At 44.0% G+C, this 20,335-nt stretch overlaps 1 protein-coding gene across 2 annotated transcripts in view; it reads left to right on the top strand.

Annotated features, from left to right (window-relative positions):
• The first annotated feature begins 4,933 nt into the window (after positions 1-4,933).
• The window catches only part of LOX (lysyl oxidase), a 108,408-nt gene continuing 93,006 nt past the window's right edge, over positions 4,934-20,335 (top strand). The window contains exons 1-3 of one of the 2 annotated variants that reach the window (XM_078675563.1): positions 4,934-5,884; positions 6,461-6,569; positions 19,645-19,782. In XM_078675563.1, coding sequence (XP_078531689.1) covers positions 5,155-5,884; positions 6,461-6,569; positions 19,645-19,782 — 977 coding nt within the window. In that variant the 5' untranslated portion in view covers positions 4,934-5,154. The remainder of the gene's footprint in view (positions 5,885-6,460; positions 6,570-19,644; positions 19,783-20,335) is intronic. The other variant, XR_013607083.1, reaches the window with a different exon arrangement.

The raw sequence follows: 20,335 nt of genomic DNA, 5'->3' as shown, positions 1-20,335 counted from the left end.
GATGTGATGACCAATACACTCTCTTGCACTCTGTGAAGGCCCCAAGCCCAGCCTTCCCCCGCCCCTGATGTCTCCTATTGTCTCTGGGGGGCATATTATCAAGGATGGCGTTAAAAATGATCGCCGGTTTAGCGGCAGAAAACTGCTGCTAAAGCGGAGATAATGGGCTTGATAATATGCCCTGGAGAATTCCAATAGAAGCCCTTGTTCACACCAGAACATGGACCTCTTGTTGGGGATCCCTGCCGCCTCCCCGCTTCCTGAAATTTTCACCTAACTATACCGTTACTTTAACCTTTGTTATGTCCGTGAATTTTTAAGGTTTTTTAAAAAGTAAAGTATATAATACCAATTCCTGACTATCACATCACATTTGCCTTTGTTGTTTTCAGTGAATTTCTACGTTTTTTTAAAAGTAAATTAATATTGTATTATTATACGTAACGGCAACCAGGTTGGCTGCAAGGCCTGGTCTGCAGCCAGGACCTGCGTTCAAACCCTCATAGTCTGCCAACCCTACGCCGCACATGGCCTTTGCCCTGGTCTGGAGACACTGGTGTTCCTTGCCTGGTAGAGTGCAGACAGGGAATATACATTCTCCGGCAGGAAAACACAACTATGCTCCTGCCTGGGTGGGAGCAGAGTAAAACTCTGTTCCTGTCCGGGAGGGAGTGAAGTAAATGAGTCGGCTACCACCAGCACCACAGTGGGTCCTGGCTGGGGAGCCAGTTGGGGCCACGCCAATGATTTTGGCAGTTGTAGGTGTCCCTAGCGGGCACAGGAGTACCCACTTTTAAAAAATTGCTCCCTCCTCCCGGCACCTCGAATGGGTACTGGCTGGGGAGCTGGCAGGGGCCACGAGGGCCCTGGGGCTTCTCTCCTGGAGCTCCTCTGTGGCCTCCAATGATTCGTATGTTGTGGATGCCCCAGGTGTGTAAAAACGTGTGTTTATTTGAAAAACAATTTTGTATTAAAATACGTATGTATAAAAATGATTTCAAATTAATAATGCACTATAAAATAGTTAGAACACTATACTCCTTTTTGGTTTAATAGTTTTATTGCAACATTTTTAGCGTTTCTTATATCTGTGAAGGGAGTTTGTTTTCCAATAGGAATTTGCTAACCCTTTGGCAGGTTTATAGAAAGTATATATGTAGCTTTGTTCTCATGTGCAGGCCATTTTGTTTGTTTTTAGAAACAGTAGGCGTTGTCGTTTTAATAGTGGTGGAACTTAATGGAGATTTCCTGAAGTGAAAGACTGTTTTTTCTATTTTAGATGTTACTATTAATTAAAGGAACAAAAACCATAGTGAGATGGATTGCCTGTAAGTGAAACTGTGACAGTAGGTCTGCAGACTATATTCTTCCAAAGTGTATGGCCCAATGTGAATTATTAGGATCCAGATAGTCAAAATCTTTGGGATGCAGCTAATATATCCAACCTTATCCCAGTGTCTGACTCTTCAGATCTCTGTGTCAGTCTCCTTCACCTTGCAAGTGCCTCCTTGTCCCGATGTGCAAGTCTCCAAGTCTTGATTCTTCCTACTTCTCATTTCTGTGTCTTCAGTATCTTTCTCTGTCTAAGCTCATGTCTTTGTGTCACCATTTTAGTGTCTGCCATGTCTTATTGTTTCTCAGCACGCTGAAACTCAGATTTGTGCTGGGAAAATTCACCCAGGGCAGATCTCACATACATATGCCACCTCCCAAAAGAGCCTGTTGCAAGGATGCAACGATTACTTGTCAAAGGTTCATCCTTCGAACTGAGGGAGTTGGCTAGGTGCTACCAGTGCTGTCAGGTTAGAGTCCCTGCTTTGTCTCAGCAGTTAAAGGAATCTTCTCAGGAAGGCCGAATGGGTAGCAGTTGGATTTCTACTTTAGGCACTTTCTTTTTGTTGCTGGTATCAGGAGAAAGATAGTGGACCCTGGCCTTTCCCTTGGCTCCTACTTCTTCTACTGCATCCCTGGGCTCCACTTCACCAGCTTTGTTTTTCTTGTAGGTTTTTCTTGTAGGTAGAAGGAGTTAGTGGAAGCTGTTCTACCCCCTGACTCCCTCTTCTTGTCAGTCTATCCAGGCGTCAGCGATGCTCAGTCTTATTCTGCTGCTCTGTTGCTCAGTCAGGGAAGAGCAGATGTGGTTCTCTTGAGTCTAGTTGAATGGCTACACTTATTATCTAATACAAAAGAGAAATGTGTCAACAGGAAATCCTACTCTCCTTTGCTGCGAAGGCCTTGGTACAGGATTAAAAATATTGCTTAGGACGTGCATTATCTTATTAGGAAGGTGGACATGTTGTCTTCCTGTTTAAGTTTCACAGATCATCAGGGCATGATTGTTTTTGCCTAGACTCTACTACTTATAAAACTATCTGGTTCTGACATGACTAAAGTGTCTATTGCAGTATAAGCAGCTTCAGGTGCTTGTCAGCTACAAAACCCTGCAAATGTTCTAGATGACCCTTCTGTCTGCAACTCTTTGACTATTTTATATATGCTCAATGACCATAGGTTAATCATAAATGTCCCTTCCCTGTTCACAGTTGACCTGCTGTGTCCCACTTCACGGTATTATGAATTCCTGTTTGTGGCTCTGTTATGTCTTAAATTAGTATGGTGGGCACGAGAGGAGTTGCCCCATGTGTAGGGGTTGTAAGTGTTGTTGGCTGTGGTTGACTCGTGGGAACGCGACGTTTCAAAAGATGCATGAGGAGCTGAAGAGGTAAACAGAATGCATTGGAAGGGGGGAGTAGGCCAGAGGCCAAGCTGGGCTCATCTGAAATGCGTCTACAACAATAGACGCGATTACTCAAATTGCGTGCCTTTGTGTGGTTTGTAGGTTTATAGACCCTGATACTTTATGAGGTTTCTTTCAATTGATATACAGCATGGAGATGATTTAAAATTTTCTGTTGATACCAAGTGTGTGTTCCCAAAGGCATAATTGTGTTGCCTTGTGCCTTCCTCTCCTAGGCCCTTGCTCTTGTGTCCCTGGGATCTTACCCATATCGCCAGCTATGAATGTATCACCCTTGCCCTCTGCCTGTGTCCTTCCAGCCATGGGCAATTATTCCCCTGATTTATGCTGCTAACACATTTTACCCTGACTGGCACAACAATGCGTGCAACTTCCCAGCTCCATGTCTCTCTGGTCCTCCTCATACCTGGGTTGACTCAAACCCATGTCTCCTGTGCCAAGAGCCGGACTGGGAACTGAAATCAGCCCTTGGCAAAATGCTTGGCCGGTCCCCGTGGGGTTGCTGCCGAGCTGTTTGCAAGGGCCGTTTTTGGCCAATTTTATTACAGGGTGCCAATCTTTCTGGCCTCCAGTAACAAAACTGGTCTCCACCCTGGTGGCCCGCCAGGAAAATGCCCTGTGGTCACTACGGCCAGTCCGGCCCTGCATGTGCCTTCCAGGTAGCGGTCGAAGTACATTAAAAAAAAGTATAGGAACTCAGATGCTGAGTGCAATAGGGGTGGGGTGAGTAAGCATTGGGGTGGGGTGAAAGATGTGGCTAAAAAATCTAACTATTATGGAACATTTTCAGTCTTTCACTTTCAGATAACTACTTATAAAATAAACCCCAACTTAAATTAAAAGTAAGTGCACATTAAGTTAATCAGTGGGAAATGCACCATCGTACATTATGAAACCTTTATTAGTTAATGCAATGCAGAGGTCTGTGTGTGTAACCACAGAGCAACAAAATGTAAACCTGGTTGGTGCAGTAGAGAATAGTGACTTGTGTAGGTTTAGTGCTACAGGTCGGTCTAGAACAGAAAGCACTGTGAATATGTAAGCCATTATCTTAAACTTACACACATTATAAGATAGGCTGCTACAAAATGCAAAAAAAGTTTAAGATTTTTACAAAAAAGTGCTTCCAAATTATGAAATTTAGTATTAACTAGACTCTATGTAGTGCACATTGTAACTGTCTTTAAAAAGCACACACTTCACAGCTCAGATGGTAACATCCTTGGAATACCACTCAAAAAGGATAATTCTGTGTCATCCGTAAGCTTCAGGTGATTCTGCTAATTAAAGCCCATACCAGCTTCTAAGCATCCTTTACACTTACAGCCAGTATCTCGCTGAACCTGTTTCTGTATTTTCTCGGCTCTGCCTCCCCAGTCTGAGCTCCATCTCTTACCGGCCTCTTGTGCATATCTCCTTGGCCCTGTACCCATGCCTGCCCAGCTCTTCATAGAAAATGAGCATTTTAATAGCTTGTATATTGCAGCGATGCTTGTCGTGAGTGCAAATTGGTATATTTTTTATTGAAGTTCCAAAGACAGTATGTTGGTCGATACTCTCTGGTACAAGGTGTACTCTAGCTATATACTGGCCCTCTGCCCACATGTCCCTGACTCCCTGACACTGAGTGGTCTCAACCTAGCAATGGGCAAGGAGTCATCTCATTTCTTGGCCAACTGATATGATGAAAAAATGAATCCATTTTATTGAGGCTCAGTGGAGAACCCTATGGCTGCTCTCTGTGGGGACTGGACTGAGCTTTTTCTCCGTGCGTTCGAGGTACTTCTGTTTTGATGAAGACTGCAGCAGGCACTTTGTTCCTCAGATCCATAATTCCGTTTCGCTTCCTCCCTTCCCTCTGATGATGGAACGCAGGACTCTCTCTGCATATTTTGGCTCGGTCCTCCGGCGGCAATGGCCCGGCGAGTCCGCATCCCAGGAAAGTTCCTTTGTGTCCGCCCCAGATGAATGGTATGCGTTCCTTCACGATGGAAACCTACGTGTGCTTTTCTAAGGGGGTGGGGGGCAGAGAAAAGCGGTGGGGGCATGTGCTGAATGCCGGGCTGCACGTTTCCAAAAGCATTACGTGAACGAAGAGCGATTAGGGCGCCTTCCAAGGAGCTTTGTAGAACTCGCCAAAAGTGCCAGGATTCTTAAAACCCTCCCCTCCTCCGCCTCTCCCTCCAGTCACAAGTCAGCAGAGGAAGATGAGAGGCTGCCCGCGCGCAGCTGCCCTTCCCAGCCCTCACTTCTGTGCTCGCTTCAGGAGGACAAAGACACATGCTGGCTTTTTTTAAATCTACCTTTTTCGTGTTAGCCGTCGAGCCCTTTACTTGAGCTTTATCTGTGGGGCTCCAGCTGCTTTTGTAGGATTTTATTTGTTTAGACAATTGAAGATGGGGTTTGCCTTGTGTGGTCTTCTGCTGGCACAGCTGCAAGTGTACCTCTACTTGACTTGTATCTCTCATGTGGACTGCCAGCACCACCCTCCTCCCCCAGTGGCGTGGAGGCAGAGGGTTCAGTGGGAGAACAATGGGCGAGTTTTCAGCTTGCTGAGCCTGGGCTCACAGTACAAGCCTCCCAGGAGGAAAGAGCAGGGCCCCGCGGACCCCCAACACCCCATCGTCCTGATCAGCGACAACAGAAGTGCTTCAAGCTTAGCCGGCTCCGGTACCCCAGAGAGACCTGGGCCACCCAGAGCAGAGGTCCCTTCCGTGGGGAACCAGACTCACAACTCAACCGGTGCATCTCAGCCAGGTGCAAGAAGAGCGCAGCAAGCAGGGTACTGGTTCCAAGCTGGCCACCACCAAGGAAGCAGCCGGCGAGCCTCCTCGACAGCGGGTCAAGGGCTGCAGCCAGACGCTTCCCCCACAAACCATAGAGGTTTGGGGACATCGCAGCCTTCAAAACCAGAAACTGCAGCTGCCTCTCTGGGAGGTAATGGAACCAGCGAAGGCAGCCTTCCCTTGAGCAACCTGAGGCCAAGAGAAGACATGATGGTGGGAGATGACCCCTACAACCCGTACAAGTACTCCGAAGACAACCCCTACTACAACCATTACGACACCTACGAGAGACCAAGGCAGAGGGAGAGGCCTGGCTATGGCACCCGATACTTTCAATACGGTAAGGAACTCTGCAAATCTGTTCTGTTGGAGGAACTGCATGGTGGGTCCATAGAGTCTAGGGTTCCCTTGTCACTGGGAACACCTTGTCACGTGTCGTAAAACCAAAACCACTGTACTACTGGGTACATTCAATGAAACCAAAATGACTCCACTAATGAAGTATTGAATTAAGAAAAACAAAAACTTGGTCTTCCAGGTGCTATTGACTCCTCTAGTGACCATATTGCCTCACATACACTCTCTTACTTAGTAGCTATGAGTGAGTCAAAGTGATCGTCTGCTAAAAGTATCATAACAAGAAGGAAATGAAAAGGGTCAAACTCATAGAAAGAAATGCTTGATTTCTGTCATTCCTTAGGACCGATGGATGACGTGAAACGTGCATCCAATTAACAGTCAATGCACTGTACACATATCTAATGCAATAGAACTGCATATGTTAACTTATCTCACAGCTGAGTGGGATCTGAGTCCCCTAGCACAGATGATGCAGCTGAAATGATTGTTGTATTTCATATTTTTTTCAATCTGAACTGTACATATTTCAAGGGGTTGTTTTTCTCCTGATGTGCAGGACTGCCTGACTTGGTCCCAGACCCGTATTACATCCAGTCTTCCATATACGTGCAGAGGGCCGCCATGTACAACCTTAGATGCGCCGCGGAGGAGAACTGCTTGGCAAGGTAGGTCTCGAGTCCTTTCTGGTGTGCGCAGCCACGTCCCACTGTGTGCTTCTAGAGAGCCCTGCCTCGCCGGCTCCCATCCAGCATACATGCAGCACACACAGCCTGGGTGCCCGCTGCCGCATCAAGCTCTCTGCAATAATTATGGTTAGATCTTGGAAAGTCAAGCACAATCTTTATACACGGCACATGTTCTGTTTTCATTTTCACACATCACTCAGTGGATGATGGTGTTTGGCCTGTTAGCACACAGCCACACTTTGGCAAATTCGGAAATTCAGGCTGACAAACTGTTTTGTCCAGGATCACACAATACTGTAAAGGGGTGAAGTGGAGAATCAACATCCGACCTTTCAGAGTAGCCCTCTGCTTACATTTCTGCACTTCTTGTGTTCCAGACAAATGTATGTGTCTCTGCAGATTAACATCACCCCGTGATTTCTGTCTCTTATTTCCGTTTATTATTTTATTTGTAACAGTGTTATTATTTATGGTTTACTTTCATTTTTTTTAAATATATTGTTTCTGTTCCTACTTTTCCAGTTGTTCCTCTGTTTTCAATACTTTAGTTCTATAAAACTGTCACTCGCCTCACCCAACCCCTACTTTCAGCGCTACTCCCGCACAGTTTTGTTTCTTAGTCGGCGTAGTAGTTTTACTTTTTAATTCTTCTGCGTTGTTTTATTTGTTGAAACATACAAGAAAAGCAAATTATGGTTTTTTTCGTTTACATTACAGAGAAAACTTTACACTCTCGTTTTATATGTAAAGATTGTAATTATCTATTTTCGAAGTTAGATCGATAGCTGAAAGAGAGTTAGTAGAAAGGAGTAAAACATGTTTAGTAAGCCCATCTTCGAGACTATTGAGCTGAGATGTGCGCTCAAAACTTTAAAGAAACTTCGGAGTTCAAACAGCTTTTTCACTAACTGTCCGACAGAGGGAGTGAGGACCGCACATCTGGGCACACTAGAAGAAGGCAAGAGGGAATTCAAGATGACCTCATTGTGCTTTAATATTTGGCGAAATTAGGCAAATACATTAGACCAGGTTGCCAATGGAATGCTTCTGTAGGAATGTGGTTAGAGTGGCTTGACTAGACCTGCAGGACTGTATATTTAACCACTGATTTCAAGAGGTGGAAAATAAAACACCGGGGCTTGATCAGGGAACATTTCTCACACTGATGGGCATACTTGTTAAGATATCATAGGGAAAGGACAGGAAGGATACGTATTTAACAATATACTGCTAATTCCTGACCTTTCCCGATGTTCAATCAATCAATCAATCAATCAATCAATTTGTAAAGCGCGCTACTCACCCATGAGGGTCTCAAGGCGCTGAAGGGAGGGGGGGGGGGGCGCTACTGCTTGAATAGCCAGGTCTTGAAGTGTTTCCTGAAGGCGAGATGGTCCTGGGTCAGTCGTAGGTGGGCGGGGAGGGAGTTCCATGTCTTGGCTGCCAGGTAGGAGAACGATCTTCCTCTGGTGGTGGTTCTGCGAATGGTGGTGAGGGCGAGGCTGGTGGAGCGGAGCTGGCGGGTGGGAGTGTAGAACGACAGGCGAACGATGTTGGCGCACAATGTGCTGCCTAGCGCCAATGTTGCGTTGGAAGCAGGATTGTTTAGTGAAGGAATACCTTCCTGCACAAAAAGCAATCCTGTGAGGCATTTTCCTCTTTCTTTGTGTGCTGCACAATGCAGCACAGATAAAAAGAAGTAACAAGAAGAAATATAATGATTTCTCCTCGTTACACCTCAGCAGGCGTGGCCTTTTGACTCATTCCCAGGTTTACCAGTGTTGGTAAATCTGGGAATACGCCAAAATCCATGGGTGGTTCCGTGGGACCACACATGCTCCACCCATGGAATGCCTCACTGGTGCGATTTATGCTACGTTGCGTTACTCTGGATTTATCAAGCCACTCAGGGTTGGCCTTGGGTGGCTTGATAAATCGCACTTAGTAATTGCGTAACCCAAGCACTCCTTGGCATGGTGCAGGTGCCACACCACTACATGATAAATATGTCCCGAGGGAGCAACCTTCGTCCTCTTCATAAGAGAATTCTGTACTGCCACCATGGAATATTTACCACACTGGTGGCACAAGCTGCATTCCTGTACAAGAGATCACTCACACTCACTCACTCACTCACTCACTCACTCACTCACTCACTCACTCACTCACTCACTCACGCACATCCAAATGTGAATAGAACATTTACCACACTGGTGGCCCAAGCTGCATTCCCTGCACAAGAGAGCATGTACTGCCTTCCAAAAGTCACCGGAATATTTCACGCACTGGTGGCTCAACCCTCTTCCCTGGCACACAAGATCATGTAGGTATTCCACCAGAGTATCATGTTTTATGTATCCCCCCATTTGGGACATTCGATCAAGTGTGAACCTCCATCTGCAGGTAGATGGAAAATTGATCACACCAGTGGTACAGCCTTCATCTTCTGCCATGAGGTCATACCCTGGCATCAGCAGTGCCCCTCTGATATGGGCGGTGTTTGATCGAGGGCTTCTGCAACCGAAAAAAACAGCGGTCAACCATTCATGGTTCTGGCCAAGAGAGGTGAACCCCTGCCACTGACCAATGCTGTGATAAAAAGGCTATAAGTTAAAAACCCCACCAAGATATCCTTCCATGGTTGGTAAACAGAGCACCACACATTGAATAATGGTAACAAATCTTATTTACAGAGCCTGGAAAACACAGTATAAAGTGATTTATAAAACCAAGTTATTGTTTTCTTCAGAATAGTATGTTGAGACTTTGCTGTACAAGCTGCTTCCCTCTGGAACTAACTGTCAAAAAACTCCTCAGCACTGGAAACTACCCTTTGTTCTGAAAAAGACTTATGGGTGGAGTGGTCAAACTCCTGCAAACGCATTCACGCCCCATGTGGTACTCCCACTACCTTAGAAATGAAAAATGCCTTTGCAAACAATTAGACCGTATTTTGCGTCTCTCGCACAACCCACCAAGATAAAAAACGATTTAAAAGTACATTAGCGACTTATCATAAAAACTTGAAATCAGCTTGCAAACTACACATTGCTCAACAGATCGAAATAGCAGACACTCCTCTCGCACTATGTTCCAGATACTAAACTCATTCACCAACCCAAGAGCATGTAATACTGAAGAAGCACCATCCAAAGTCTCTGCGACAACATCGCAAACCACCTTTCTCAGAAAATTGAAAAAGTATACCAAAAAATCACCTCTGTCTCCACTCGCCACTCTGACCCACACATAGATTCACCACCTATTGCAGTTGATTCCCTCACCTTAGAAGTTTTCCCTGCTCACACTATTACTGAAGTAGACTCCCTCCTAAAAACTGTCAAATCCGGGTCCCCATTAGATCTTCTACCTGTCAAGAGCTCTGCCACTTTGTCTAATACTCTTGCCAGGCCTATATGCTCAATCCTTAACAGCTCGATGAAAGAAGGCACCCTTCCAACTGAGTGGAAAGAAGCACGATTATTCCAATTAGGAAAAATCCGAAGGTCCCTCCAGAGGACGTCACTAACTACCACCCCATCTCTCTACTCCCCCTACATAGCAAACTCCTAGAAAAACATATAAACAAACATCTTTCTAAGTTCATTGAATCCACTAATCGCCTCGACCAATCACAGTCTGGCTTTCGCCCAAAGCACAGTACGGAGTCGAGACTGGTGGAGGTTACTGATAACATCCAAATGGCTGTGGATAGTGGTCGGGGAGTGCTATTGGTGCTGCTCGACCTATCTGCAGCCTTCAACACCATATCCCACCAGGTCTTGTTCAAACACCTTGAGGATATAGGCATCCGGGGTAAAGCCTTGAGCTGGCTGACTGACTTCTTAACCAACAGGACACAAACTATTAACCTCAGTTCCTATAATTCCCAGACCACTTCAGTCAACAAGGGGGTTCCACAGGGCTCTTGTTTGAGCCCCACGTTGTTCAACATCTATGTCACCCCCTTGGCAGGCCTACTGAGGAAACTTGGCTTCAATCCCATCTCATACGCGAATGACACTCAACTCCTACTCTCTTTTGACAAATCAAACCCACATATACAAGACATCTTCTCGGAAGGGATGAAAGGCATCGCACAGTGGATGAGGGACAATTTCCTCCAATTAAACACTGAAAAATCCGAGATCATGCTGTTCGGAGAAGCAAACTCGAGATGGTCCCCCAATTGGTGGTCAGGGGAATTAGGACCAGCCCTGCCCCCAAAGCAGACAGTGAAAAAGCTGGGAGTGCGAGTTGATCAGGAACTAACGTTAGAGGAACACGTAAACGTCACAGCCAGGACTTGCTTCCATACTCTTGGCATCCTCCGAAGGGTTTTTCCCTTGCTGCCATCAGCAACCCAAAAAACTCTAATCCAGGCCCTGATTATCAATCGCCTGGATTATTGCAATGCTCTGCTGATCGCTGCTAAAGAAAAACCCCTGAACAAACTTCAGATAGTTCAGAACACTGCTGCCCACCTAGTGAGCAATGCCCCTCCCAGAACACCCTCTGCTCCACTTCTCCGCAAGCTCCACTGGTTCCCAATAAAAAAGAGAATCACATTCAAAATCTGTTGCATGGTGTACAACTCATTACACAACATGGGCCCTAGCTATCTAGCCCAAAAGCTGGTCAGATATACTCCGACCAGGCCCCTTAGGTCTAGCCATCAAGCACTTCTGTGTACTCCCCGTGTCAAACTGGCACGCATGGGAGGTAAAGCTTTCTCCCATCTAGGTACTGGAACCAACTCCCCATATAGATACGCCAGTGCACACATTTTTTAGCCTTCAGGAAACTTCTGAAAACTGAATTGTTCTAGTACTTTTTGGTATGGCCACAGGTAGTCTCAGCGCAGAGATACCCCGCACAGGGTGATTCAGGTGCTATATAAGTCACATAAAATAAAAAAATAAAAAATGTCCAGTAGTGGAGGTATCAAACATTTTATCCCATTACAAACATTTCAGCAAATTATTGTGAGACATAAGGGTAATCCTGCTCACCCCCAAGTAATACTCGTAAAAGCTTTTGGCATCAATGTGCTCCGGTGGTGACAGGTGGTAACAAAGTCACCACCAATATTAACCTGGTGTTGAGGAACTGCTTTTAAATACAGCGGAAGAGTTGTCAGTAAAGGTAAAACTGCTATTTCCATTCCCGTCATATTTTACCAATCACCGACCATTATAATCGTGGTCTTAATCATTTAGGTATTCACCGACCAACTTGGCTTCTCATCTTCTGACCCTCTTCTGCACTGCCTGGCGATGCGCCAAGAAGCCTGCTTTGTATTATGTGCTATTTTTATTAAATTATTTAACATGTCTAGAATATTAGATGGCAGGACCTGAGCCAGATTGTTTCAAAACGCAGAATATCAATTCGGAAACAGAAAAGTCTACTACAATTACATGTGTTGAAAATAAAAATATATTGCCAGAGTGTACAGAGTGTTGTGATTGGCTAAGCCACTCAGAACGCTTAGAATCCTGCCTCCAACGGCTGCTGTTTTAAGTTCCGCGAGAGCAGGAAGCAGCGCCATGAAGCAGACGGTTCACCCTTCGTTTGCCTCTGACGGATGAGAGTGGGGAGACAGGTGCTAATAGCCCGATTAGAAAAGCGCTATTGGATATCAACAGCTGCCTATTGCTTCCTCCGTCCTGGAGGAGCCCGCACCCCCTCTCCTTCGACGTGGGGCTATAATTGGAGGGCAGGCAAATAACAGCAGATAACATCCTCTGCTGAGGGCATTAACCAGTGGAATCATTCTGAGCAGTGTGACAATAAAGCTTTATTTTTAAGGTGAAATTAAGACTGCTCCACTAGCAGGAAGCTCAATGTCGTTATATAGTAATGGTTCATTTTTTTATTCATGCAGTTATCCTTTGTTATCAGGTGAAAGATACAATACACTTTCCTGTTAACGGATTGTGAGTTGAAAGTGGGGTTTCTGTCATATGCACCCCCTTGATGAGCAGGGGCTTAACAGAGTCCACCGTAGACCCCACCGTGGGGTGGCATCCCGTTCACCTCAAAGAGGGCCCGCTTGGGCTGGCCCAGCTGCAAACAAAACACGCAGAAGCAGCAAAGCAATTAGAGAATGGGTAATGGGGGCCCCTCACCTTGCAGGAGGGGCCACTGAGGTTTTGTTACGTCACCGTATATGCGGGCCAGTTTCATGATCTATTTTGAAGATTTGAACACAGCACCCTCTAAGAGGAGATCAGTTTGCACGGAGGCCGATCGCCCACTTCCAACAGCATTGCTCTTCCTCTGGAGGATTGTTGCTGAAATGGAAACAAGATTCCAGGACTTAATACCAAGCCCAGGATTCATTGCATCAGTGCTTATGATCAGTATCAGAGGCAGAAGCCTCAGCCTACTACTAACTTTGGAGTCCACCGCTGTGACAGAAACTTTACATTGGGAGATGGGATGCCTGGCCATTGCTGTCAGATGATTCAATGAATGACAAGGGTATGATATAGACACATTAGTTGAGGAAGGGCAGTACCTCTTGGGCGCAACTGCCCTTCAATTCCATAGGGAGTAGCAGTTCACCTCTCAGTGGGAGTGTCAACACTCACAATCAGAATCACAGTTCTGTGGATTATGTCACCTCTATGAAGGGAATTAGAGTTTGAATCGGCAGCTCACCACCCAGAAAAGCCAGGGTCTGACGCAATTTGGAAGGACTATAGAGCTAGCTAATGTTGTGCAGAGATCTATCTTCGTCCATGTTTAGGGTCTCTCCAACACACGACGTTCTTCCTTACAAAATTGTATTGTCTTCTATTGTGCCATTAATAGAGTACTGATGGCTTCATGATGTTGAAGTGGACATAGGGTGTAGGCATCAAGAAGAAAGCTAAACACAAAATATAATGGGTGGTTAAAAAGAGGAAGGTATTTTTTGTATCTCGTTCAAACGTTGAGATGTGATGGCTCTGGCTTCAGAAGGTATGAGGCCCTCGGCATCAGGGCGAACAGAAGAAGGTGCTACGTCTATGTGGCATCCTGTGCTTATGTCTTTAAGCCATTGTAAGGTTCGGGGAAAGAATGCTTTGTTCCTGTCATCCTCCAGTGACAGAATCTTGTGTGTCCAAACTCCATGTCTGGAATTTATGGTTCAAAAGAAGACTGTTGAGTTGGACTGGCGCTAGGACTAGCAGGCTGAGGTGCAAGAACCATCTTAAATAAAGGATAGTGGAAGTTACCCATTGAGTGTTGGACCCATCTTTACAGTCTCTTCCACTGACACTATGACTAAGACAAGACCAACAGAGGGTAAAAGGTAGATTTCAAGAACTAAGGGAGTAGCCAGAAAATTAAAATATGTCTGCTTATTACTAAACCTCTAATGATGGAGTGTGCAAAATTCACTATCTATTCAAGCATCCTTTCACCTTTACATTCTTAGATAATTTCACACTTTCTTCCATCCTTTAACGATTCTATAAATCAGTTCACACATTGATCCATCATTTCATTCATTCATCCACCATTCTGTCCAATGCCCTTCCATTCATCAGTCCATCCAGCGTTCCATCGTTTGATCCATCCTTACCTCCTTTTTTCCTTTGTTAATTTTACCCTTTCTTCCTTTCTTCTGTCCTTTTGCTTTTCCTTCCTTTCAAAGGTTCTTATGTTCACCCTTTCTTTTTGCCATTTGCCTGGTATCCTTTCCCCTTTCTCCCTCCAAGCTGTATTTATTTTCTTATCTTATTTTTCCCTCTTACCTTTCTCTCTCTTTTTGTTCAGTTTGCTTCTTCCATTTTTCGATGTTTTCTCTTTTTCTTTCTCTGTCACTTTGTGTGACCGTGGCTCACTTAGCAGCCTTTGACACCCATCTTAGTCTTGACCTAGAATTTCCTTATTGTGCTTTTATGAGCTTTAGTTTGCCGAATACAAAACAAAACGAATAAACATTGTATAGGTCGTGTTTACTAGGATATCATGTCCAGTGGCAACCCCCACATGAGCTGCTAAAGCAGGGGGTTCATATGGCCACTTTCAGGGACTATGCAGACACATTGTCATTTTTTTCTGTTAAAAGAACTGCGTCTTATTTACCTGCCACTTTAAAAAGAAGTGCAAAATGTTCTGGAAAAAGCCTGGATAATTGACAATCTATCAGAAGGAATCTAGTGGCACATTCTAAACAGGGGCGGCTCCTCCACATGGGAGGAGGACCGTCGCCCCACTGCTTTCCTGCAGGGCGAGAAGCAGAAACATAAAATGGCATCATGAATACCATTTTATGTTTCTGCTTCTCGCACTGCAAGAAAGCAGAAGGGTTTGGTTGGGGGCGGGCGGCTAGGCTGTCCTGCTCTAGGCAGGAGAGGAGTGACTTGCCCACTGTTGTGGGAGCTGACTGTTTGATCGGCCCCGGGGCCAACCAAACTAGTCATAGGCACTCTCCCATTTTCTCTACAAACATGCAGAAAACGGTCTCCCCATAGACGTCTGTGTTGTCGGCGTGCCAGCCACTCACAACGCTGCCATTGCAGCGTTGTGATTGGCTTAGGGGAGGATAGGGAGGCTGCCTCCTTCCTGTGAGGAGCAGAGAGAGGAGACTCGACACAGGACAAGAGGTAAGTTTTAATTTTTACATTAAAAAAAATTAACTCCCCCACTCCCTGCACGCCCGCCCCTCCACCTGCGAGTCATGCCGGCCGCGACTGATTCTTAATGATCTGAGGCCATGCCAAAAGAGATGTGAAAATACCTAGCTAAAGGGCTTTGCCAAAATCAAGCATGAACCTAATTAATACAGTGACTTCAGATTTGGAACAAGATGCTTTGAGACATTTTAGTATCCTTGTGATAACTTTTTCAGGAGGCCAACAGCAGTGGAGGGTTACTGGGCTAACAATGTGAGCATTTTACCACTTACGTCTTTGGGCTATCCTTTCTACTGAGGCCAAACCAAAACTGAGCACCACACACATCCCTTTAGAACTTGGCCCTCAGGGTAACAAAGTTGAGCAGTTCAGAGTGTTCTCGGGAGGAAGGTTAGAGTAGAAACTCAGTAAAACTTCTATTAGCAATCAATAAATCATTGTCCAGCTAGTGATTTGTCTTAAGAAAAAGTACTTGTAGGATTTGGCAGCTCTTATCTAATGAAAAATTAACTTATGACCTAAGACATAAAGAAAAGCTCTTCGAAAGGAGATGTAACTCAAACAAAACAGTAATAGTGTACCCACCGTGAGATTAAAAATGCTGTAACAGTTTGAACGTTAACCTCACAAAATAAAAGAAATGAGTCAACTTTAAAAGGATCATCTCCAAATAATAAAGTAGTTGGACAGTAAACACAGTTGAAGGAGGGAGAGGGCGTAGAGCGTTGGGGGTAAGGAGGATAATTGAAGTATGAGATGTAAAGTCATATGGGATCTAAGAACAATTGCACATGAGACTGATTATTATATTGTTTGAAAACCCTTGAAAACCCAATAAAAGGTTATTGGACAAATAAAAAGAACTTTACATTTACACAACATGCATTCTGTGCACAGTGATCAACTGTGTAATCATTGTGTGAAAAATCCAGCTAGTGTTTCACTGATCTCCTAGGCGAGGTATCATAAAGATATAATTTCACACTAAGTATCCCACGATTTGGTGAGCTAGGTTCACAAGTTTCTGTAACCCAACCCTGGTGAGCTAGAAATGGGGAAAAAAAAAAAAAAAAAAAAAAAAAAAGCTAGAAATGGGAACATCCAATTTGAAGCAATCAGCTGTTACCCACTAGAGAGTGGGGAGGGAGACAAGTCCTTTTGTCAATATTACCCTCAAACACCCTAGTGGCGTCATGCTTCAGCATCGGGTCATCCTGCCGCCTAAAAGTCAGGGTGGGCTCGACCATATTCCATGGATCTCTAGGTGAGCTAGTGCCAGGGGGGAGATAAAGATGAAATATCCGAAGACAGATCCCATTTTCCCTTTATTGGTGGAACTGTCAGGGATATTAAAATGCAAGAAGGGAGGATCACTGGGACTTTTATGGTCCTATGACCCTAGTGCCAACATGTTTCAGTCCTTATGTGGCCAAAATGGTCCTGGACTTTCTTCAGGGCAAGAGGATAAATGTCTCATCCCTGGTATTGGTTGTAACAGGAATTCCCTATCCTGATTTTTATATATATAAGGACAGAAAGCTGCTCCTTGGTAAATAACAGAAGATCATTTATCCTTGTTTTCGTTCCTTTACTCCATCCCTCTTCGGGAGAGAATACGAATCACTGGGGACTTCGAAATGTGTGGGGAGCCCTTTAGTCACACAGCCGTCTAGGGTCCTGCCCAGCGACAGGGTCAAGTTTGCGCTATATAAAAACTCCAGAACAAGAAATGTTTCTAGTTTTAATACTACCACAGTGGGAGGAAGACACAGATTTTTTCAGATTCACAAGCCTTATGAATGATTATAACTAGACAATGTTTTAGTATTTTGTTGGGCATATGGACAGCTGTATTCTTTCAAAAAAACAATTCCTTTCTGGTTGAAGATATGGGGATGAGACAATCCATGGCTCATAATGGCCAAATAATGTCTAAATGAGTCATCTAACTTGTAAAAACATTTCACTGGGGCAACACCATGAGCCTGATTTTGCCAGGAAGTCATCCTATTTATTGTGGAAGTAATACATTCTCCATTGGAGGTCCTCCATTAGTGAAGACGTCTCAAAGAGTGAGCTAGACAATGTTATCCTCATGGCAGACGTAATTCTACTGAAAGGTTCTCCTTTGATGATGAACCCTCAGGCAGATGATATACATTTTTGTCCACCCACAAATCTGAGCCTACTTGACAGTATATGTGCCACATTCACAGAAAAAGTATGTCTTTTGCACAGAGTGAACTTCTGTACTGTCAGCCTCACTTCCTTCCTTTAGTTTGTGAATAATCCTGTCTCTGCCAAATATTTGTATTGACTATTTTCTATCAGGATACAATATTAGATATTCTTTTATATAATATGTTTAGTATCAAAGTATCATGCAGAGAAAGAGTTATGACGCAAATGATCTGAATATGTAGCATTAAATTAATTAAAAACTATTTAGGGCTGTAATAATGAGCAAATACTTATTTGGGATTGTTGTCTTAAAGGAAGAGATGCATAGGTTATTCGAAATACCAAAAAGCCTACAAGCCTTCAAGAGTATCATCTGTTTTAGAAAATAAAATCTTGATTCTCTTAGTTGGTATGACATTGTTAAGCACCTGGATAAAGCACTCACACAGGGCACCGGTTAAAGTGAAAACATATATAGTATAAATTCACAGAGAACAATAAAACGAAAGCAAAAATGTTGCTCGAAATCCCCTTAGCTCAGCACAAACTACCTCCACAAGGAGGACTGCTTGATTCAATATCCCAGCCATTACGTTAGAAGACATCTTTATACTGTTTTTCTAATACTTATATAGCCTTTGCCTTCATGGCATTTAAAATGTATCATTGTGCTGTAGATGTGTCTTTATTAGAACTTCAGACAGTGATAATTCCTTTCCCTAGTTTAACCTTCCATGCCTCGTATGATATATGGAAGATAATTCACATTCTACTTTGCAACCAGTAGTCTGACAGTGTACTTTGATATTTATTGTGTTGCCTATTAGCATTTCACACACACTTTCCTGACTGGTGGCGTATCAGCACATCTAATTGCTATTTCAACTGTGCATCAATTGGTCTTTATGCACCAGCATGAACATATTTGAGGAAGGGAAGCCAAGCTGTGCTACATCAAATGCATGTAGTCATGAAATTTTAATCAGACTTTTGTAAGATGTAGCCTGCAAAAAAAAAGACACAATGTAGGAAAGAGCCTAAGGCAGAATAGTGCGGGTGGAAAAGAAAACAGTTGTCAGAGGCGTCACAAAGGACTCTAAAAAAGGTACCACTAGGGAAAGGAAGGAGGGAAGAAAGAGCTCCGAAAAAAAAGAGAGGAATCAATAATGAGAAGAGAGGTTGTAGATCTAGATACCATCTGCTTAGATAAGTATGTTTATTTTGTTACTCGATTGAAGAATGTCTTTTGTTGGTGTCTGTGGTCTTAAGGGATAGAGTTCCAAGAAAGGGGGCTGTACTTGAGAATGATTGAGAGGCATATCATCTTATCTAAGCCATGTATAAGAAAACAAAAAAGTTATGATCTTAACTCCCTACCTCACAAAACTCAACTAACCACCTCCGACAACTGATTAAAACATAATTCAGTTGAAATAATAGTCAAGGCAAGAGTATACTGCACATGCCAACATCTTAGGGCTCTATTTAGAGTTTGGCAGACAGAATACTTTGTCACAAACTGTGTGAATGTCCCATCTACCATATTACAAGAACTTTATAGCCTATGGCACCTGTAAAGGGCAAAATTTATATCCAACACATTTTTACAGTGTATCCCATAAGCCAAACCCTAAAGAAAGCCCACCATAGTTTTAGGTGCCTTAACAATAGCGTAGTAATTCCCGAAACTCTCGAACTCAAAAACATAATTTATTTGATAGGACTCTCAAGGATAAGGTGAACCTGGTGGGATTTTACTCTAGGACACACACTTTTCTGCAATGGGCATTCAACACACTGAGCTATCTTATCATCACTTAGAGGGTCCAAACTGAACCATGGGTTAATCCTTCTGCACAGCTGCTCCTCAATACCCTTTTAGGTAATTTCTAAGATAAATGTTTATGAGGCACTGACTTAAACATCTTCACTCATCTCAAGTATGAACTATTTATCTTATTCGCCAACTCAACAATTCTCTTCCTTTACAGAAAATTAACTTGAACCCTAAAACAAAAACAGAAAACAGAGGCATGCATTATTAAGCTCTTAAACATTCAGATTCTGTGCATGCGTCCTGAGGACCACACCATATTTCCTATAAAGCACACTGGCCTGCAGTAGGAATGACATCTTCTCAATTGGTTCTTCCATATTGTAGCTCCACATCTGCTTACAACAATCAAAAAGTACCAAATCATTTTGTAATATTGTTATTTTCCACTTGTATAATCCCACAGTACAGCCTACCGGTCAGAAGTCCGCGACTATGATCACAGAATGCTCCTCAGATTCCCTCAACGAGTGAAGAATCAAGGCACAGCAGACTTTTTACCAAGCAGACCACGATATTCATGGGAGTGGCACAGCTGTCACCAGTAAGTAAAGAGGTTTGCATGATATCTATGTAGGAAATCTTCAGTGAATATATGTTGTAGCATTTATATGTTATGTTATATGAGATCCAGCTCTTCGACCTTTTAAATGACCTAAAGCCTGACATTATGTTTGTTACGGTAACTTGGCTAAACGACAGCTCCAACCCTACTATTACTAGTGCGATTCCCCTGGGGTATCGGATCCTTCGAAAGGACGGGCCGGAGGGCAGGGGCGGGGGCGTGGCCATACTTTGTAAAAACATCTATTCCTGCTCACTCCCTATTGCAGAGATAGAGGGAGCCGAGGGTCTTGGTTTCCTTTTAACTGTATCAGCCCACCATTCCATTGCCGGTGTTGTAATCTACCGACCACCAGGATCGGCCGGGAAATTCATAGAGTCAATTGGTCCTGCTATAGCCCCTATCACTGCCAAATACAGGCATTGCCTGGTACTTGGAAATTTTAATATCTATATGGATCAGCCTGCAGAACCTGAGCCTTCCAGGCTGTGCAAATCATTAGGTATTTTCAACCTGGCCCCCTATGTCTTTC

Source organism: Lissotriton helveticus, chromosome 2_1, assembly GCF_964261635.1.
Source record: "Lissotriton helveticus chromosome 2_1, aLisHel1.1, whole genome shotgun sequence".
NCBI lineage: Eukaryota > Metazoa > Chordata > Amphibia > Caudata > Salamandridae > Lissotriton > Lissotriton helveticus.
This window is presented reverse-complemented; position numbering and strand designations above follow the sequence as displayed.